We start from the raw sequence: 22,534 nt of genomic DNA, 5'->3' as shown, positions 1-22,534 counted from the left end.
AGCACCCGGCCCGGCGGCTGGCTCGTGCTCACTGGGCTCCCACCCTCTATTCCCCTCACTTACTGAGGAGGAAACCAAGCTCAGCAACATCAAATGGTTTTCCTGACACCTGCGCCCACAGAGGGGCAGAGTTTGAACTCAACTCCTGTTCACTGAAAGGTTGGTGATAAAACGGGCAAAGTCACAAACACAAAGGATGTCAGCACTCGGCGGGTACGTGGATACTACGGCGCTTCCTCAGCTAGAGGAGCGGCCGCAGGTGCACGCGAGGGGCCACCAGAGTGGACCCCATGTGGGGGCCCCTGGATGAAGGAGGGAAGGGCTGCAGTTCATGGGGACACGTCACCACCTCGACGGGGACACCAGCTACCGGAGAGGAATGTGTGGACGTTAGCGCTGACAGGTTTGCTTCGCTGATTTGCCGAAACTTACATACATAACCTCTCAATCCTAAATGTACATATATCACATAAAAATGCAAATTCATAGAATGTTCTCTGGAAGTATACCCACCACACACTTGGCAACGGTTGCCTATGGCGGGGGGGGCGGCAGAGGAAAGGGGGGCTTTCACTTTTATGCTTCGTACTTCTGCCTCGGTTGAATTGTTTCTTAAAATAAGCACAACACGTGATATAGAAGAAAAATCAATCATCACATCTATCTATCTGTAAAAAGGGACCCAATGTTAACAGTAGGTATCCTTGAAAGATAATATTATGGGTAATATTTTCTCGTACTATTTAGTATTTCCATAATGAGCACATCTGTTACTTTTATATTAAATAGAACCATATGAAATGAAATTGCCATTGTTTGCACGTTGAAAGTGGTTGGATATTGGCCATTTCATGTGATTCAGCTTACTAATAATTCATGCATCAACATTTAACAACTATTTATGGAGGGACTGCTCTGTGCCAGGCCCAAAAACGATTCTTTTTTATTTTTTATTTTTTTTTAAAGAAAGTAAATAAACCGGGACTTCCCTGGTGGCACAGTAATTAAGAATCCGCCTGCCAAAAAAACAAAAAAAGAAGCAGCCTGCCAGTGCAGGGGACACGGGTTTGAGCCCTGGTCCAGGAAGATCCCACATGCCGCGGAGCAACTAAGCCTGTGCACCACAACTACTGAGCCTGCGCTCTAGAGCCAGCGAGCCACAACTACTGAGCCTGCGTGCCACAACTACAGAAGCCCACACGCCTAGAGCCCGTGCTCTGCAACAAGAGAAGCCACCACAATGAGAAGCCTGCGCACGGCAACGAAGAGTAGCCCTGGCTCACCGCACCTAGAGAAAGCCTGTGCGCAGCAGCGAAGACCCAATGCAGCCAAAAATAAATCAATAAATTTATTAAAAAAAAAAAAAAGTAAATAAACCAAGCTGGGCCTCCCTTGTAGGCAGGACCCGAGGTTACTGTCTCTATATCCCCAGGAACTTGTGTAAACGTGTGTCCAGACCATACGTGTTTGGCTGAGTGAAAAGATAAATTTGTAGACAGAAGGACAATAGATGCCCATCAATAGGCACACACATGCAATTATACATCCTAAGTAATCAACAACAAACACAGTACCCCTGTAGGAAAAGAAGAGGGCAGACAAAGAAGAGGATGGATCAGACTCTGGGTGACTTGAGAATCGTGCTGATCTTTATTGCTCTGGCAGGGCGACAGGAACAGAGAAGCAGTGGGAAAGGGAGAGGCATAGGGGGCGTGCAGGCTGCAGAGGGACACGGCCGTGGGCAGAGGGCAGCCCAGGGAGGCAAACACACCTCCAGCCCCGAGCAGCAGTTCCAGCGGAACGGTCCCTGGGAACAGCTCCTCAGCCGCCCCCACTCCCTTACACAGCACATCCTGCCAGGCCGGGAACGTTCCGTCAGTCTCTGGAGAGCTGTCCTGCCATCGAAGCAGCGGTGGGCTTCTCTATATTAACTTCAATTTTCATGTGGACTATAATTCTTTTATTAAGACCTGATGCCTAAATTTTCCAGGAGTGGAGACCACCCTCTCCACCAAACCTCAAATTACAGCTGTAGAATTTTACCTCTAGCATTTGTGTCCTGCAGCAAGGCAGGATGGGCAGGCTTCTTAGAGCAGGCAGGGGGAAATGCGTGTAAAACGGGAGAAGGCACCCCGAGCACCACGTTTCAGTTGGCAGCCAAAGAGAAGTGCTAGGATGATGTAAGGTCCGGAAATGTCACCTGAGGACTTCTTGAAAAAGTTCAGTGGGTTAGGCTGAAGGGGAGACAGAGAGAGAGCAAGATTGCTGAACTCAAATACTAGGAGGGCTGCTGGGTAGAGAACAAGAGGCGGACGTGTTTACTTCCTCTGGATAAACTAGAACCAGGACCAGATGCTAAGAGGGGGCAGGATGGGGCTCCAGTAGGAGGGCCAGGAGCAAAGGACCACGCTGAAGCTTATCCACCCCCTGTAAAACCTGCTGACCTTACACGCACAGCTGGCAGGATCCTCTCTAAAACTTTCCTGCACATCTGCTCCGGCTTCTGGAGTGTTTCCCAAAAGTCAGTTGTGTTTAGTCCCAAACCTGCTTATGTCAGTTGTTTTTTGGTATTATATTTACATAACTTAATGAAGAACCTAAACAGATAAAATATGAGTATGAAAGACAATTGTTATTTCTAAGAAAAGTAAAGTGAACATTTTGGAAATTTCTGAATAAATGTAAGTAGCTAATAGAAACTGCTGCTGAAATTAGATGTGGGCAAGACAACACTAAAAATTTAGCCAAAAGAAAAAAAGTCATAAAAATCTAGGATTCTGTACCTAGATTATTTCCAAGTGACTTTTAATCCTCCCTCCACTTTAAGGAAACTAGAAATTACAGAGGACACATCTTAGCTACGAAAGGCCACAAGGACACGAACCAGAGCACCCAGATGCAAAGGAAAGATTTTTCCTTTCCACAGAAGATGAGCAGCTAAATGTTTTCCACTGAAATAAGCTATTTTAAATGCATATAAATGTATACATTTATGTGCAATTTTTTGTGATTGCTGGATTCTACTGACTTTTAAAAATCTACTTTGTTGAGTTTAAATACAATAAAAAGCACCCATGTAAAATGTGTATTTTGGGAATTCCCTGGCGGTCCAGTGGTTAGGACTCTGCACTTCCACCGCAGGGGGCCGGGGTTCAATCCCTGGTTGGGGAACTGAGATCCCCCAAGCCACGTGGCACGGCCTAATAATAAAAATAGTAAATAATAAAATGTATATTTTGACGAGTGTTGACAAATTCACACAGCTATGTGACTACATCCACAATCACCATAGGGAACGCTTCCTTCACCTCAGAATATTCTTTTGTGCCCCATCCAAACCCCCCCTCGCCCCACAGTGTCTAAGGCATCATGGCTCTCACACACACAATGTGTCAAGGTCATCCAATGACCACCGGTGCTTACCACCATCTAGCTTTGTTTTTACTCCCTTTTTTTCACATACAGTAAAATGCACTCTCTTTGGTGTATAATTATGTGTTCTGACACACAGCTGTGTGACCACTATCACAATAATTTAACTTCCTGCATTAACTGACCAACCACCTGTCTCAATCTCATCAGATTAGAGGACTTGCACTGCATTTGGACCTAGAAGGCTTGGACTTGACCCCAGCCACACTGCATCTTCACTCTCTGATCCTGGGCACTTTATTACCCCTGTAAATTGAACTGTGAGCTCCATGATCTTTTCTACCGCTAAATCCAGTGATAAGTGTCATGAGGTGTGCGTGAAAACGAACAAAATGAGGCCACCCGGGAGCAATGGGGACACCCCACAGCCCTGTGTCCCCTTTATTCGCAATAAAGGAAACAAGCTCCACACAGCTCAAGCATTCAACCTAATGGAAGAACAGGTCTGACACTCCTCCAGTCCAAATCATTCCAGAGACTTCCTTCACTGTGTCTCCACCTGCCACTAATTTTTTTTTAAACATCTTTATTGGAGTATAATTGCTTTGCAATGGTGTGTTAGTTTCTGCTTTATAGCAAAGTGAATCAGCTATACATATACATATATCCCCATATCCCCTCCCTCTTGCATCTCCCTCCCACCCCTCTAGGTGGTCACAAAGCACCGAGCTGATCTCCCTGTGCTATGAGGCTGCTTCCCACTAGCTATCTATTTTACATTTGGTAGTGTATATATGTCAGTGCCACTCTCTCACTTCGTCCCAGCTTACCCTTCCCCCTCCCCGTGTCCTCAAGTCCATTCTCTACGTCTCCTGCTACTAATCTTAACTGATTCCTCCAAAAAGAAGGAATAAAGAAAAAAGATATTAAGTGAAAAGCCACGGCTGTGATGCAAACCAACAACCCTGCATCAAAAGTATAGAATTCTTTGTCCTCATAGGGAACTTCATCTGAAAAGTATATGTCTCATTTCTAAGACAACAAGAAAATTGGTGGCCCAGCAAAAAAAAAAACAAAAAAAAACAAATGGGGTGATGAGTGTCTGATGACCCAATCCAGGTGCCCTCCAGACATCCAGAGCATGGAGCTGCTCTTCCCTCCCCTGGGGTTGGCCCCAGCTTTTTAAAAATTCCTCTCCATCAGAGCCAGTAATACTAATGACAGCGACAGCCAGAGCAACAAGCATTTTTCTAGTGCCAGCTGTGTACCCGGCCCTGCACCAACCAAAAGGACATGTTTTCATCGCTAGTGTGTGTTTCATCCCTACACTAACCCAGCGAAGGAGGTGTTACTAGGCCACTTCACAGAGCAGAAATTAGATTGAATAATGTACACAGGATCCCCCAGCTGGTAAGTGGGGGGAGCCAGGAAGTAAACCAAGTCAATGACTATGAAGCCAGGGCTCTCAGATTCCCGAAGCAGAAAGCCCACCCACAGGTCAGGCTTCCGAGGCCCCTTCATTAGTTTAAAATGTAGAGGTCAGTTGGTCTGAGACAGGACACTGAAGGGACAGGACATGCTCCCTAAAGTAACCACCTACATTGGGCCCTTTACTGAAATAAGGAGGCAATGTCCCGGATCTGTCCCCAGAGATGGGCACTATAACATTAACAACTACAACCCCAATTTAGGGAAGGGGGGGATTAATGTGTTTTCCAGAGTGCTTAATACTGCACAATGAAAGATAAACTGTAATCATGCGTAGGAGTTTAGAAAACAGAGTGCTGACGAGTGAGAAACTGTGGCACTTTTCTGGCAATCTGGGGGAAGCTGTGTCTAGCTGACAGCGTCGCCCGGTGCTGGGAAACCAGCCCGGCGGCGGCAGGGGGCCCCAGCCTGGGAGGATGACCGCCCCCCAGCACCAGGCAATGCCCTTTGCTCAGATTCCCCTCCAGGAAATTACTGATTTGGTTTCTTAGGAATTTGCAGTAAATTTGTGCCAAATAACAGATAGAGTATTCCCCTTCCTGGGAGGATGGGAAAGGCCACCTACCACCAGCAGGTCGGTGACTAAGCCTTGGGCTTATGGGTCAGTCTCTTAAGAATGAGGCCCAGGGGGATCAATTCCCCAGGGCCCGGTCCCCTCGGGTGAAAAACTCAGCCTTCCAGGGGCAGCCGAGGAGCCCACCTGGAGCCAACTCTGGCCTGGAGAGGTGGCTGCCCAGCCTGACGCTGCCAGCTCTGACTCAGCCCCAAGTTACACTTCATGGGGACCAGTCCTAAAACGACACAGAACACAACCCACAGCCACGGGAATCTCGCAAGGGTTCAAATCCAGTCCGCTTACGCTGGGGTTTTGAATGGGGGTAAAGCGTGGGGTGGGATTTCTTCTGAAACGTGTCATTTTCTTTTCTGTTTACAACAAAGAAAGTGCTCTTGAAGAGAGGAACGGGAAAGGGGAAGACAAGGTCTCACTACTAATCAAAGCAAATTTCTTCGGAACCACAAAGAGGAATTTTGCTGGGAGAAACAGCTGAAAACGTGATCAGAGGAAGGAAGCAGCATCAGATATAAAATCACCAGGAGGGGACAGGAGAGAGGCAATGGGCCTGCTAGTGTTACATACAAATAATAATAAGTAAATGAAATACAGATGATAAATACGTAAAATTAATAAATTAAGAGTAACCAAATGCCCTACAGAAGAGGAACAGTTGAGTTAATTATGGTACATTTAGCCAACATCATATTATGCAGCCATTAAAAATGATGATTGTGAACACTAATTTAAAATAGAAAAAAGTCTGTGCTATAAAGCTAACTAAGAAAAGCAGGAGTGGGCTTCCCTGGTGGCGCAGTGGTTAAGAATCTGCCTGCTAATGCAGGGGACACGGGTTCAAGCCCTGGTCTGGGAAGATCCCACATGCCGTGGAGCAACTGGGCCCGTGAGCCACAACTACTGAGCCTGCGCGTCTGGAGCTTGTGCTCCGCAACAAGAGAGGCCGCGATAGTGAGAGGCCCGCGCACCGCGATGAAGAGTGGTCCCCGCTTGCCACAACTAGAGACAGCCCTCGCACAGAAACGAAGACCCAACATAGCCATAAATAAATTAATTAATTAAAAAAAAAAAACAAGGACTTTCTCTAAAAAAAAAAAAAAAAAAAAGAAAAGCAGGAGTAATATACAGCTTTGTAAGAATTTCTAGAAAGGAAGGACTAGAAAGGAACACACAGAAAAATTGGTTATTATAGGATTATAATAAATTTCTCTTGCTTCCAAAGTTTCTGCAACATTGATGGCATTTTATAATTAAAAACATTCTTTAAAATAATCCTTTCACAATGAGAGAAAAACAGCCAGAAAAGAGATGAGAAAAACGAAGATGAATAAACTCGGTCTGATTCATTCATAGATCAAAGATCAGAGATGGTTTGCCAAGATTAAGTGCAATAAAAAAATAACTAACTAGCGTTCACATGGTGCTTTGTAATTTATGAAGTGCCTCTATATACATAACCACCCTTCCCACACAAGGTGACAAACGAACACCCCCATGTCCTTGTTCACCAGGTACAGTGACACCCCACCTGACACCCTGGCTCCACCTCCCCTTGCCTTGTCTTAAGCTTCCCCAACGCAAAAGAACCAAAGGTGTAAACACCGTCAGACAGGGGCTGCCTCCTGCTCCCGAAAGGCCCGCCCACCCATCACAGGCTACCTGGGACACACACGTCCCAGGCAGGAAGCAGAGGCTGGGTGGAGCATGGATATTCCATGCTGGGGACTGCCCCCCACCAGGCTGCTCCCTAGTGTTGGGTCCTAAGCCTTCTTCCTTTTTGATTCTACACACTCTCCTTGGGCAACCCCTCATCCTCCCTATGGTTTTGGGTGCCACTTAAATGATGATGATTCCCAAATCTAGAACTCAAGACCTCTCCTCTAAGCTCCAGATCTTGAGCACAGGGCCTGGTATACATAAGGTGTTCAATAATTATCCATTGAATAATCTGATAGTTCCACTTGGATATCCCACGGGCACCTCAACCTGAACTCATCCATCCTCTGCTTCCATCTTGGTGGCTGGCCTTCATGGTGTCATGCCTGGACTACTTCAATAGCCTCCTAAACAGTCTCAGCCTTACTCAAGTTCACCAGAAAGATTCTATTAAATGCAAATCAGACCCTGTCTGTCCCCTGCTTAAACTCCTTCAACGGAGCTCCATCACAGAGGAAAAAAGCCCAAATTCCTTAGCCCTTCTGCTACGTAGCTTCTCTATACTTTGTCTCACTAGTTTCTGCCACCCACTCATGCTCCTGTTACACATAGTATTCTCACCAGTCCAAAGCAAGTTAGAATCTCCTATGACTCTGACCGGAAAGCCCTGTTCCCACTGCTCTACCTGGTAAACTCCTAATCATCCTTCAAAACCCAACTCAACAGTGAGCTCTTAGGAAACCTTCCTCTGTTTACTTAGGCAGGCTCTCTTTCACTAATAGGACTTACACCACAACCTGGGAGCTCCCTGATGGCAGGGGATGAGTTTTACTCATTCTTTGTATACTCTACCTAGAACAATGCTTGGTAAGTGATGCAGGGAATAAAGTTTCTCTTTAGACTGGAGGAACTAGCAGGAAGGTGGGATGGTGAGAGCTCCAACTCTGCTCAGCCATTCTTCTACATGATCTTACGCAAATCATTTTTGCCGAAGGACAAGATTAGAACTAGGCCAACAGGATATCAATGACTCATTTTCTGGGCTCCTAAGAACTGTGCTCTTTTTTCCCTTTATTAACAAGTGGCAAAGGAGTACCGATTAGCACTCTTGCAGAGTTATGTAAGTCTTGTTTTAAAAACATCATTCTCAAATCACTTAGGTTAACACCAGAACATTTCCCTAGCCTGGATCTAACCAAAAATTTATCAAACTGTCAACCAGAGTTGATGAGGAAGGAAGTAAAGATAAAAGCAAAGCAGGAATGTATTTATTCAACAAACATTTATAGAGTGACAGTCAGGACCAAGGCACTGCAAGGGGCTGCAGAGGGCCTGTACTATTGGTCTTACTCTCCTTGAGGCAAACAACAACCTGCTAGGAAGACAAATTCGACATGTTTCTGAAGGATGCACACAAGCAAATTCCCACCTCCTGGGAAAGGAATACAAACGTCAGAGCCAGGCTGCCCATCTAGCTGACACGTGGAGAGAAAGGGCCGGCACTGGTGCTGGGGTCATGACTAGAGGCAGGTGTGCCTCCCCGTAACCTAGTGCAGTGCCCTGGACAGAGAGGGTATGCGTGTTGGAAAAGTTAAGAGAAAAATTTTTCTTCTGAAGGTAAGGTAAGGCGAAGCCCATGCAGGTGAACCACGAGCCATCATCTTTTCAGGTGCAATGCAGTTTCTAACTTTCTGAAAGATCTTAGAAATGACGTATTGGCTCTCATAGAGAACCAATACCTTCAAGTTATATACAGTCATCTCTCAGTATCTGCAGAAGACTGGTCCTAGGGGCCTCCATGGATAACAATGGCATATATAAAATGGCATAGTACAACGAAGACAGTCGGCCCTCCATATCTGCAGGTTTCACATTCACAGATACAGAGGGCTGACTATACAGCCGACTATACAGTGGACCACATTTCTCACTTCTGAAGCATCCTATGGTACCCCGCCCAGACTCATGGCTCTCTTCATCTCTTCTCCCCAACATCCACCATGTGCCACCTGGTTTAGTAAATAGCCTCAGAAGACGGCTGCCCTCCATTCCTTCCCTCCCTGTATGTACATATCATCCTCATGTCAAGGGGTAGAATCAATTTCCCCTTATCTTGCACCTGGGTTACCCTTGTGATGTGCTTTGACCAATAGTGATGGGTCTAGCCTTTAAAACCTCTGATAGTTACCACTGTCTCCCAGACACCACCATGCTGTGAGGAAGCCCAAGCTAACTACTTGGAGGGGTCACTGGAGAAGCTCCACGGCTTTAGACATGTGAGTAAGGCCTTCCTAGAGCTTGCCAACAAAGCTGTCAGCTGAATGCTGGCACTGAATGAAATAGCCCAGGCATCCAAGTGAGTGACCTCGGCCAGTGCCAAGTGAGGCAGAGCAGCATCCAGTTGAGCCCAGTCAACCTACAGACTCATGACATAAACTGTTATTGGGACTTCCCTGGTGGCGCAGTGGTTGAGAGTCTGCCTGCCAATGCAGGGGACACGGGTTCGAGCCCTGGTCTGGGAAGATCCCACATGCCGCGGAGCAACTCGGCCCGTGAGCCACAACTACTGAGCCTGCGCGTCTGGAGCCTGTGCTCCGCAACAAGAGAGGCCGCGATAGTGAGAGGCCCGCGCACCACAATGAAGAGTGGCCCCCACTCGCCGCAACTAGAGAAAGCCCTCGCGCAGAAACGAAGACCCAACACAACTAAAAATAATAAATAAATAAATAAATAAATATATTTATTTAAAAAAAAAAAACTGTTATTGTTTTAAGCCAATAACAGTTGTTATTGTTTTAAGTTTTGAGGTTATATGTTATATAACCATGGATAACTGAAACAGGGTAAATGAAGGAATACGTGTGCAGTAATGCCACTGAGAAACGGGCCATCCCACATTAGTGAACTTCCTAGAGAGCCAAAATGTAATCCTTATTTGTCCAAACGTGTTCTTATCCATTTCTGACAAAAATGTTTTTAGAATGCAGTATTAGACCCCACTTTATACTAACTGTAATTTAATATTCTCTTGAAGTGGGCGTCATGATTACACATATTGGTTACTACAATGTCCTGTAATGTAACAATGCCTCCTAAAGGTGTATAAGGAATGTCGGCTGCAACACTGAACCCCCAGACAGTTCTCTGCTCCTTGATCAGCGGCAATACTCCTGCCCCAGGAAACACCTCCTCGACCCCCATGTTGTTCCTTCTGATGGTTGTGGGTGGAGAAACTAAAGACCCAATCCTGGCGGAACTGTATCTCAACAGACTCTTATGGAAGATCTTTTATGACTGCAGAAGAGAAGGAACTCTGGAATCCCACTGACCTAGATTCGAACCCTGCTCCTCTACCTTCTAGCTATGTGGCTCCGGACAAGCCATTTCACTCATCACACATTTCAGTTTCCTCATCTGTAAAAAGAAAATACTTTCTACCTCTTGCTGGAAAATACTTGACTGAAATACAGCAAGAGTTCAGTAAACTGAGTACCTTGTCCATCCCCATGTTCGCTGGGTTTCCACCTAGGGGTAATCTCTGAGCTCACACGTCTGAGTGTCGGTCAGGACTGTACCCACGGTAAAGTAGATCATCACGAGTGCGTATGTTCATGAGGGGACAGCTGGGGGTGGGCTGAAGGTTTATTCGGCGTTGGAGCACCCTACTGGGATTCACTGCACATTGATGAAGAAATTGCAGAATAACCTGGAGTCCTAGCAATTCTGCCTCTTGGAGATTTCACCAGACTTTGACATGGAGACTGGTGCCTGGACCTGGCCCCACTGACGCGGCCCTCTCCAGAAAAACCCAGCTGATGACGAAGTGTTGATTTAAAATAATAAACATGAGGACTCTGATGTGCATGGCAAAATGTCAGTGAAATCATGTGGGCGAAAGGTGGGACCTAAAGTGCATTTGCACGAGGATGCCAGACTGGAAACACTCTGTTTACACACAGATAAGGATCAGAAAAGGCCCCAGAGAAATGTGACCAGGGGAAGCACTGAGGGGGGAACTTTCTGCAAAGTTGTTTACATGTTCAATAATTGACTGTTCTTCCCCCACGTGCAGCTGGATTCGATGGCCTCCTGGTCCCCTTCTGTGCACTTCCTTATTATTCCGGTTCCTACATGATACCCGTCTGCACGCTTTTTGTAGAGGATGAGCCATCTGTGGGACAGGGGCAGAGCCCAGGGCCAAAGGACCAAGAACTGGGTTGGCTTTGCCCCCTCCCAGCCTGTGTCCTGCACACACGCCTCAGCTGCTCAGAGCCCCAGGCTGCTGCCTCCCCGCCCAGCTCCTGTTCCTGCTTCCCCCACTCACTTCTCATACACTCCTGGCCACGTTCCCACCAGGAACATTCTGTCACAGGCTTCTCCCTGCCCTTGCATCCAATTCCCAGGGGGAAACAGAGGGGTGCTTCCTATGATATTTTAGGTCCTCCCACCTCTTGGCACTGTTCCTCAACACTGCTTATAGCAAAGGCATCTGGGGGCAGCCAGAGATGCAGGAAGGAGGCCCAGATGCCAGCTTCCAGAGAAAAAGAGGCTTTCAGGGAAGCCCCCTGTCTCTCACACCCACCATCCCACCATCTCACCCACCAGTGAGCCCTCCCCAGTTACCCAGCCCCTCTGTCTTCTCTCATCCTCCTGAGTCTCAGTTTCCTCATCTGTAAAATGGAGCCAGTAACACCCAGGATTAATTGAGATGATGTGTATGAACTTTAGCTCCAGTCTACAGACAGGGCATCTGAAGCATGAGCTTCCTCACACCCTCCCCGCTGAAGCCCCCCGGAGCCGAATGTTCATTCACTGGGCAAATGATTTGCTCTGTGATTTGTAGGTGTGAAAGGAATCACACATCCACTGCTCTATCATGTTCTAAGTTGTGAATAAAGGTCTGAACAGGCTAGTAACTCCATGAGAGAGTTTTGCCCCTAAATAGCCTTTCTGCTGTGAAATAAAGCTATAAAATATTTTTCAGGGGTTCCTCGCCCCTAACTTGCCACAGTCTCATTCCTTTAAGGACCCTGTCAGAAGCTAACAGGTGTCTGTGGGCACATATGAGGGTCTTGGGAGCAGCCACGGGCCACAGGAATGTTCCCTACCTCGGCTGCATTTTCTCCCCACTCCCATCTCCCCCTTCATCCTCCCCCATCAGCAGCTGCCTGGTCCTGCCCTCGACCCCCTCCTGCTTCATCAGCTCACCCCTTGGGCAGCTCGGGGTGAGTAAAAGGCAAGCTGGGCCAAGAGCCAGGCAAGGGGAGGGATGTGGGAAAGGCCTGCCGGCTGCAGCTTGCTCCTCCTTCCCTCCAACCCCACGCCACGCTCTCCTCCACCGCAGCTTCCGAGGACGTTATCTGACGCCCTTCAGTCCCAGACCCCACAGGCTGCAAGGCCCGTACCTGTTGCTCAGTTAGAGCCCCCCATTCACTGATAAACGAAGCCCCAGCATCACCCCATCCCACAGCCCCGGACTCCACCTGCTCTTCGGGGGAACCCGGACCTGCCTGCCTCCCAAGAGAAGAACCCAGGCAGGGCAGGCTGTGTGGCTTGTCTCTGACACTTCAGGCTATGCTGAGGCCCCTGTGTCCTTCTGCCTTTCTCCCACAGAGCCAAGTATGGGTTTGAGGGGATGAAGGGTGCAGAAGAAGAAGACTTGGGCATTGGAAAGGTTCCTTCGGTGCTGCCGGTGACAGCAGCACTCACAAACCCCCAGAAATCCAGTGTCTGCTTCTAACTGTGCAACTGGGTTCATCCCCCCACCGACCCAGAAGGGGGTCCCTGGCTGGAGCCAACAGGTGACGGGAGAAGAGAAAGAAAAAGGGAGTCTCTGGGCAGAAGAAAGCAAAGCAAGGAGGTGCCGGGGGCTGGTGTTACTCTGACTGTGGGGGGAGAGGGGCTCTGGTCGCCGGTTCTCACGTCCCTGTCCTCCAGCCCCTGCCCCCTCCTATCCCTGATGGTGCCCCATGCCGGGAGGTAACAGGGGACCAGGGGAGCCGCAGGCAGGTGAGGAGCTTCATTCCACGGCCAGGGGGAGGTGTCTAGGTGCTCTCTCCATGGCAACACGGGGCCACAGGGGGCTCAGAGTTCCACCGTATTCTGAGAGACCAAATGCAGGGACACTGTGACTTAAGACTTCGGTGGGTGGGCCTGGGAACCCAGGCACCTTTTAAAAAGTCACATGATGGGACTTCCCTGGTGATCCAGTGGGTAAGACTCCACGCTCCCAATGCAGGGGGCCCAAGTTTGATCCCTGGTGGGGGAACTAGATCCCACATGCATGCCGCAACTAAAGATCCTGCATGCTGCAACTAAGATCTGGTGCAGCCTAAATAAATAAATATTTTTAAAAATAAATAAATAAATAAATAAATAAATAAATATAAATATATATATATATATATATATATATATATATATATATATAAAAAAAGTCACATTAGTCCCAAACAAGTGACTCAGAAACTTCTGGAACACAGCCCACTGAAAGCTGGGGCCTCCTGCATTCTATCTTGGGCTCCCAAATGGACCTTGGGAGCCACCTCTCCCTCCCCATCTAGTCCCAAAGCTGCATCCAAGGCACTGCCTCCATGTCAAGGTCATGCTCTCCTGGGATGCTAATATTGCTATTCTTGATTTACTTATTTTTCTATCTTTTTTTTCTGTTTCCTAATCTTTTGGAGTTTTTGTTTCTTAGCAGCGCCCGAAGGACACCAGCAATCAAGGGTTCAGCCTCTTGGGCTCCAGTGGGGAGCATTTCTGATTTGCTCCCTTCATGGGCAGCAAAGCATACGGGAAACTCATGTGGTCCAGGGACCCTGGCAGAGAGGAAAGGGCTAGAAGTGACCGTTCAGTAAAAGGAAAAGGTTCAGAGTTTGATCCCAGGCCCCAGAGGCTGCCATGCCCACCTATCTGCCTCCAAGCTGTGCTTGTCACCAATTCCTGATTGGAATGCCTCTCACCATTCTTGCCCAGACAGCTTCCAGCAGGGCCCTCAGCTGGCAGCGGCACAACCTGAAGTTCAACAACCGGGAAGTCATAAGGGGAATGGCAGGCTGTCACCCTTTACGCATAGGGCATTGGGAGAAAAAGGGACCTTTCGGTGTGCCTGCACCAATCCGTGTGCACCAGCCCAGGGCTGGGCCCCCTGCAGCATCAAGACACAAAGCTTCTGTGAGAGAGGACACTGTGTGAGCCAGAATGGGAAAACAGGAAGAATATTGGTCCAAGAACTAGGAAAAAGTTAAAACAGAGGAAAAACCTGTGTTTTAATCTAACTTAGCGGGAGGCAATGGGACAGCCCCACAGGGTTCTTGCATCAACCAACAACGGCACTGCTGCGCCCCTGGACACTCAGCCCCCAATCCCAGGAGACTAATGACTTTGGCCAAGATGGCGGTAGCAGTGTGATGTAGTAGCAAGAGCACTGAAATGGGAATCTAGAAATGGACATTCCAGCCGCTGACTGCCATAACTAGCTGTGTGGCCTTAGAGAGGTCACTCTCCATCTCTGGGCTCATATACAAAATAAGCAGGTAGCAGGTAGGACGCACAACTGTGGAATTCATTGACTCTAAGCCCTGTGGACCCCCTGCCCCCAGATAGGTTACCAGATAATAAGTGCAGAAGGCCAGGAATCACATCTCCTGATCTCTGTAGCCCCTCAGAACCTACTCAGGGTCTTGGCACCCAGTGGGAGCACAAGACTATCTATTAGTTAGGCTGAGGCCAAAATTTTGCCCCTTCCACAGGAAGGCATCCTCCGGAATCAGCAGACACCCCCTCACTGTGGCCGGCGACCCTGCCCCCAACTGCATCCCCATGACATGCCTTCTGTGGGGAGACCACCACTCCCTACATCACCTGACTGCTCGGGCACCCTGAGCTCCCAGCAGAAGTGGGATTTACGACACTCACGCAGTCCTTCACGTCTCCTTATTTGAGGTTACCCACAACCTTTGATCTTGATAACAACCACTTTAGGCAGGCCAACTCTGTCCCCATTTGACAGAGGGGCACTGAGTCCACACACACAGTCTCTTGCCGAAACCAGTCAATGACAAGCTAGAGACCAGAAGCCAAGGGCGCCCTCTCTCCCCACAAGAGGTCTTCCCGGCAGAGGTCAATGACAAAGACAAGGCTGCCTCGCTCAAGACCAGGCCCAAGCGGGCCTTCCTGCCACCCACGCGGGCTGCGCCCAGGTGACAGAGTGGCCAATGTCCGGAAATCCTCCAACCCCTAAGGCCAACCCCAGACAAGCTCTATTGCAAAGCCAGGGGTTGAGGGAGAGCTGGTCCTTCCTGCACAGGCAGATGAGAACCCCAGACCACGACCTCTCCCCCCCGACATTCTGACTCAAGGGCAAAGAAAACAATGCCACCCCCACCTCCAAAACGGGCACCACCTCAGCTGAGAGCTGCTGGGAAGAGAAGCCGCTGGGTGGGACAAAAGGCGGGACTCACCTCCCTCAGCAACTGCATCGCCTTCAGCCCGTCCCGCTGCTGCTGGGCCACGGTGACCCCCAAGACGAGCGTGTGCACGACGCAGGAGACCACAGAGATGATGACGATGGGGCTGAGGCTGAGGGGCAGCGTGATGAAGAAGGAGAAGACAAAGAAGGCCTGCCAGCCCACCGTGTCGCTGGCTGCGTGGGCGCGGGAGAAGTTCAGGCCCAGGTAGGAGAAGACCTGGGCTGTTATCAGCAGCCACAGCAGGTAGGGCACCACTTTCCGGGTGACCCGGTTGGGGAGCAGCCCCTTTTTGCAGAGCACAAAGAGGATGATGTCCAACACCAGCCCGACCCCGGCCACGGCAAGGGGAGCCAGCTTGTCACTGGAGAAGACCACCGCGCACATGACCACCACGTAGCAGTCGAAGAGGGCCGCGAAGACCACCAGCACCAGCAGCGTCTCGTGGCGCTGCCTCTTGAAGTAGGTCTGGTACAGGTTCTCCAAGGACTCCGGCACGAAGGTCAGCCGCATGAAGCGAGGCAGGCACAGGCAGGATCCCGAGTTCCGGACAGAGATCTCATGGGTCCGGCCCACCCCGCGGTCAGGGTCAGAGGGCAGGCTGACCGAGTACTCGGCTGAGTACTCGGCCGAGTACTCAGGATCGGAGAAGCCCTGGGTCCTCGGCATCCTGGCTGGTGTCTGCTTCTACTGGCTCTGGAGAAGTGGGCGGGGAACAGAGGAAGGACTCTGGAATGGGCCACCTACCAGGGCTCTCGGGGACCTGGGGCAGGCTGATGGCCGGCCCCCTCGGGCAGGAACACAGAGCTGGCTTCCCCGGCACAGGCAGCGCTGACCATCTGAAACTTAACAAGGACATCACTGAGTAGAAGCCCCTCCTCCTTCCTACCTGTGCTTTCTCCACGACCCACCCCAGCCGTCCTCAAAGAATCCTTGCTCCAAGAGGCTCCAGAACCAGGGCCGTTCTCCCGCCACCCCCAAGCTCACGCCACCACCCGACCACACACACTTAGTCCTGTCCGCCCAAACACTCCGTCTCCTGTCTCTGCCTATGGACGGGCCTGGCCACCTCTCCATCCGTTGCACCCTTGGTCATCTCGTCTCTCTCAGTCCCTGACTTCCTCACGTAAATCTCCTCCAGGCCCAAGCCTTAGAAGGTCTAGATAAAACATGCTAGAAAGGAACCAGAGCCATCCTGGGGGTTCCCGAATCTTCCTCTGTTTACTTCCTTTCCCACCCAGCCCCTTGGCCACTCGGGTTCCCCACCTCGGGGCACTGTTTGCCCTCCGGAAGGCTGGCCCTGCCCCTCCGTTTACCTGTGCGGGAACTCGGGAGCCGCGTGTTCCGGGCCGGTCCCCTCGCGAGCTGCGAGGCCGAGTCACGCGTGCAGCGGGAGGGGACAGGAGGGCTCAGCGCGCCCGGGGGCTGCTCCCCGCGGAGCCGCGCCGCCCCGCCGGGGCGCGACTCTCCCGCCGTCAGGCCGGGAATCCGGCCGGGAGAGTCGCAGGGCTGCCCCTCAGCATCCACAGGCGCCCGGCCGCAGGAGGAAGGAGGAGGAGGAGGCGGCGGAGGCTGGAAAATTCGGGGGCGCCCGCCCCTAGCGCTGCGGCTCGCGGGGCCGGCGTGCGCGGCCGGCCCCCTCCCTCTGGCCCCGCAGTGGTCGCGACGGCGCGGCTAGGGGCGCACCCGGGGCCGTCCGCGGCGGGAGCGAGGGCCGAAGCCGGCGAAGCCCGCCAGCATCCTCTGGCCCGCCCGCGCGCCGAGCGGAGCCAGCCGAGTCGGGGCGCTGCGCGCTGCACAGTGAGTCCCCGCGCGGCGCTGGCGGCTCCGGGGCCACGCGCGCTCCAGGCCCCGGGAGGCGGGAGGCGGGCGGCGCCCCTCCCTCCCCGCAGTCGCCGCCCTCTCGGCGAGCGCGTCCGGAGTACGGGGGGGTGGGGTGCGGGGGTAAGGCGCCCGGCTCCAGACCCGGGCCGGCGGGGGGAAGGAGGAGAAGCGTGAGGAGGAGCGCGGGGGCGAGTTGCAGGGGCCCTGGCGGCCCCACGCTCCGACACCGGGCGGCGAGCTGGCGGCGACGGCTGCGTGGAAGCTCGGGGTGGGCGGCGGCAGGAAGGATGGGCTAATCAGCGCCTTCCCCCCGCAGGCCCGCCTCAGAAGATAAAAGCCCGGGACGTGCCCTCCCGCAGGTGAGGCGCGCTAGGGGCATCCCGGGCGCCCTCTCCTCTGCCGCAGCTTCCTTCCGGGCTCGGAGAGGCGGGGGCTGAGGTTTGGGGACGGCTCCCCCCGCGGGTGCGCCGGGCCTGTGTCCCCGCCCACCCTGGCAGCTTTCCGCAGAAGGGCCCGCAGCTGAGCCCGGTTCTTGAAGGAAGGGGGTAGGAGTGGCCCAGGAGGCACGTGGAATTGGGAGGGACCCTGCTTCAGAAAGATCTCTTGTGCACATTCCACCTGTTTGAGGCGTTTTTGAATTTACAAACTGTTAAAAACTCAAATGCTCCTTTGAATGGTTAAGTCGTTCAGTCTCTTACACCGTAGTATAAATTACTTTCCTTGGATTTGACAGAATATCTTGCCAAGATCAACCACGGGCTTTAGGAATTTAGATAAAGGGAGAGGAGGGAGATAGGTTGTTTTGGAGCGAAAGTAAGAATGTGGGGGAAAGAGTTGCTCAGGACAGCCAGCAGCGTCAGAGGGTGGGCTCCCTGGGGAGGGCAGAAGATGTAGGGAAGAGAAGAGAGAAACTCAGCCATCCGGGCCCTGGATGAAGATGCCTCCTGGACCTCTTGAGATCATCCATGAGGGCCCTTTCCAGAACCTCAGGTGTCAACTCACAAACCTCAGGGAATAGATTCATCAGCGAATTGATCCTATCACAGCTGTTTCTGTCCGACCCTCATACTAATTCAGAAAAGTTGCCAGCCTCAGCCCAAACTTGTCCGGGCTTTGCTTCCAAAGGTGAGGAATATAACATCCGATTTAGGAGGAGGGGAATTTCAGTAAAGCAGCATTTCTCCCCATTGTTTCGGTTTGTTTGGAATCCAAACATTTATTTTGAATTGTTGTACAGTGTTAAAGGAGGCATGATTTTTATGTTTAACAAAGGGACATGTGTTAAGAAAGGGGGAAAAAAGCTGATGAATACTGTTTGGGCCTGCTTGGGCACAAGTGACACCCACGTTGTGTCTTCTGTGAGTCCCTCCCCTTTTCCTGGCACACATGCCAACCCTTGGGGTTCTGGGGGGCTCCCCACTCGGCAAGGCCACACCCAGCTCCTGAGCCCTGTGGGTTTTCTGCTGGGCCTTCTGCCACCACCCATGCCCCAGCCTCTCCCCCACATGCATCCCGTGAAGGAAGAGGGTTCCACACAGAGATACCCCTGGTGAAAACCCCGATCTCCTGCCCCTCCTGCCCTGACTGCTGAACTCACTGCTCCACTCCCTGCCCTTCCACAGTCCTCCTCTCCTGGCCGTGGGCCCCTGTTCAGCAGACCTGTGCTGGGAGCACACAGGATGCCCAGCCGGGCCAGGCATCAGGAAAGACCAGAGAAAACACCCCACCCCTGCCCTCAAGATGCTTGCCAGCTCTGCCGGGGCACCACGTCCACAAAGACAGACCCTCAGCTGAGCACAGGTGACCTGAAGCAGGGCCTTTCAGGACCAGAGGGGAGCATCTGGTTGGCTGGAGCCTCTGCAAAGGCTCAGCAGCAGGACAGTACCCACAGCACACTCCCGTCCCTGCTCTGCATTCTGGGTTATGCACACAGCCCTTCGCTATGGATGTGGGAAGCCCAGCAGGGCAGCTGCAGCCCCTCTCTGGGCCTCCCTGGAAGCCAGGGGCAACTGAGTGAATATTCCAGAGCAAGAGAGGTGATTGGGGAAAACGCAACTAGTCAGAGACAGGCAGTGAGGCCACAAGTCTCATCCATCTCCCTCACAGCTGCTTCTCCAGTACATGGCACCTAGTAGATACTCAAAGCAGCCGTTGAATGAATGGATGGTTTCCTTAGGAATAAGTGGCACTTTATTATAAGTGTCCCTGAGCAGACCAACAGGACTTACTCATTGATGCTGAACATGTCCTGGTCCAGGAGAAATTAAAAATAACCACACTCAAGTGAAAACGGAGGGAGGTGCCTTCAGTTTCTAAGCTATACATTTTGCATTGTAATCTGGAGAGCTGTCATGCATTGCTTTTGCAATCAAAAGATACAGTAAATCTATCTTTAAAACACATACCCACACACACATGCACACACCCACACAACCGAAGACCATGAATGGCTCTGTGAGCGACTTGCCTATGGCACGTGTCCTAAAGTGAAGACAGAATCACGGGCTTGGGGAGAAGCTTGGAGGGCACCCCAACCCTAGCCCAGGATCCCCTCGGACAGGATACCTCTTTGCAGAAGGCACCTTTTGTTTGTATAGTTTGAGACTAGAGATGATTGCTGAGAATTAATTGTTATTGGATAAACAAGAGTGGTTTGGCACCCTGGGGAAATGTGGTGGCTCCTGAATCCAGCAAACAAGAGATCAGAGCAGGACCCTGGTGTCCTGGGGAAAGAGAAGCGGCAGGAGAGACAGTGATCAGCTCCCCTGGTGCTGGGCCCTGGGAGAGCCCTGGTTGGGCCTTACCTGCAAGCAAAGCCTGCATGCAGGTGGTTTAATTGGGAGAGTGATTCCTGGGGAGAGAAGTCAGGAAAGCCAGTAAATACAGGGGGGTGTGCCAGAGCGGTCACTGCCGTGGGCAGTGGGGCTTGATCCCTCTGGGACCCTCGGAGGAGCCTCGCATTAGGCACCTCAGCCTGTTTGGCTGGGTGGCTGGAAGTGGGGAATATTTATCCAGCTGCTTCCCTCCCGCGTTGGTTAAGGGTCACGGGTCGGTGGGTTTCCCCTCGAGTACTTCCAGGTGCATGCAAGCCTCAGGGAGGCTGAGCGGTGGGCACCTGGGCAGGAAACAGGACACTCGTGCAGTGAGGCAAGGTGCCTGCAGGGTGTACCCGCAGCAGTTGAGGAGTAGATGGAGGGGCCACGAGGATGACCCAAACAGCGTCCGGACCTTCATCAAGTCCTGCCAGCTCAGAGGTTTGGAGCCTTCACCTGGGGGACAGGAGCCCTCAGTCGTCAGCAAGCTCAGCCTCGGACCCTGGCCTTGGCGCTGCAGGGGACCTCAGACAAACGATTCCACCTTCCCAATTCTCAGTGTCCTTGTGGTGGGGTGACACAGACTGACCCTAGGAATAGGGGCTAATGGGCATCAGAATGGTTGGCAAATCTCCGCAGAACAAGTCAGACGGGTGTTACTGTCCATCTCCTGGCCAGATGGCCCAGCTGCTCTGGCACTGCTGTTCCAGCATGACCCGCTCAAGGCCTGGCTGGGCTGTCATCGCCCTTGGGCTCTCCCTGTGGTTACACCTGGGTCCCTCTCTTGATTCCACTGCAGTTTTCCTCTCTGACAGCATCGGCCTGAGTGCCACTTCTTTGTCTCTTTCCTTCTCTGTGTCTCTTGGTGCTTCTGCCTCCATGTCAGGGTCTCCCTGGCTCTGCCCCGGCCTCTGGGTCACTCCTTGGACCACTGTGGATGTGTACAAGTGTATGAGTGTGTATTTGTGAGTGTATGCATACGTGTTTTGTGTTAGTGTATGACCGTGAGTTATGAGTGATGAGTGTGATGGGTGAGCGTGAGCACATGTGCACACTCCCGGCAGAGCTGCACTGCCCCGCCCTAGCAGGTGGGCTCCAGCCTCCCCCCCTCCTCCCCCATCTGACACCCTGGTGCCCTGCTCCCTTCCTCGGGCCTCTCCTCTGGCCTGTGGGCGGGCAGGGGGAAGTGGAGCCCAGAGAGACAGTGAAGACCACATCCACTTTCCTGGGCTGGGGTGTTTCTGGGTCTGTCCCATCCTGGGCGTGAGCATCTCCTCAGGAGCCAGACCAGCTCTCCTGGTCCCTCCAGCCCAGCATCTGAAACAGAGTAGCTACTACATAACCTGTGGTTGAAATAACTTCAGTTTAACACTACCCATTCATCCCCTTTCACTCACTGATCCGTGCTTCCCAAAGGGCAGTGATCCTGCCTTCAGGCACTGGGGGCTGTGTGCTCTCCTTTAGCTCTATGACAGAGGTACGACTAACGTCCCCATTCTACAGGTGAGGAACAAGAGTTGACTTGCTCCTGAGCCCACAGCTAGGAAGGGGCGAGTGAGGGCTGGATCCAGGTGCTCTAGACGGCGCACGAGTGCGGCTCCAGCAGGAATCCTCAGGAAGCTTGCGCCAGGCAGGACACTGTGATCTCAGACTCGGAGCCTAATATATGGCCAGGGGCAGCCTGCAGAATCGCGGCTCCCTGTATGTCAGGAGCTGAAAGAGACTCGAAACATTGTTCTGCTCCAGCCTGGATGGGCAAGTTGAGGCCCAGACAGGTTAAATTTGGGGAGAGCAAGACACATGCCCATGGAGTGCGAAGCAACGTGTGAATGCTGAGTAATCCCGAGACCTCTACGGAAATGTCACGTTTCCAAAAGCACTCAAGCCCGGGCTCCTCCGAGAAGAGGCACCATAGAAATATGTGCTAACAAACCTCTCCCAGCTGCTAGGGATTAGGAGGAGCAGAAAAAGATTTTGAACAAGAGGTGGCTAGACAAGGCCCAAGCAGGCAGGAGATGGAGGCCTCCACCTCCGCAGTGCCTCTCCCTCCCTCTGGTCCCAATACCCAGAAAAGCTGAGTCCTGGGGGGGTGTGTGGGGGGGAGGGTGGTGAGCAGGCTGGAGGCTTAGAGAAGGGCTGGCTCAATGCCCTGATTGCAGATGTTAAAACCTAAACCATCCCAGCAGCTGTTTCCCCGCCCAGCGCCCCATCTCAGGACTTGGTAAGCAACCTTGACCCTGCTCTTCCTCTCCCCTCCCCCCACCCATTCTCTACACCCCAACCAGGGCAATCGATCGGTCCAAATCCGTATCTGATCTTGTCGCCATCTTCTTTAAAAA

The 22,534-nt window shown here is 51.8% G+C and overlaps 1 protein-coding gene across 6 annotated transcripts in view; it reads right to left on the bottom strand.

Moving 5' to 3' along the window:
- The window catches only part of ADCY3 (adenylate cyclase 3), a gene marked incomplete at its 3' end in the record, with an annotated part of 89,809 nt that extends 72,376 nt beyond the window's left edge, over nucleotides 1-17,433 (bottom strand). The window contains exons 1-2 of one of the 6 annotated variants that reach the window (XR_014254219.1): nucleotides 16,875-17,433; nucleotides 15,553-16,403 (exon numbers count right to left, since the gene is read on the bottom strand). Coding sequence is in view for 5 of the 6 variants with exons in the window: in XM_082427442.1 (XP_082283568.1) it covers nucleotides 15,553-16,227 (675 nt within the window). The remainder of the gene's footprint in view (nucleotides 1-15,552; nucleotides 16,404-16,874) is intronic. The other 5 variants (XM_082427442.1, XM_082427441.1, XM_082427439.1 and 2 more) reach the window with 5 other exon arrangements.
- Between the last annotated feature and the right edge of the window lie 5,101 nt (nucleotides 17,434-22,534).

Source organism: Balaenoptera physalus, assembly GCF_965194825.1.
Source record: "Balaenoptera physalus genome assembly, chromosome: 15".
NCBI classification, from domain to species: Eukaryota; Metazoa; Chordata; class Mammalia; order Artiodactyla; family Balaenopteridae; genus Balaenoptera; species Balaenoptera physalus.
This window is presented reverse-complemented; position numbering and strand designations above follow the sequence as displayed.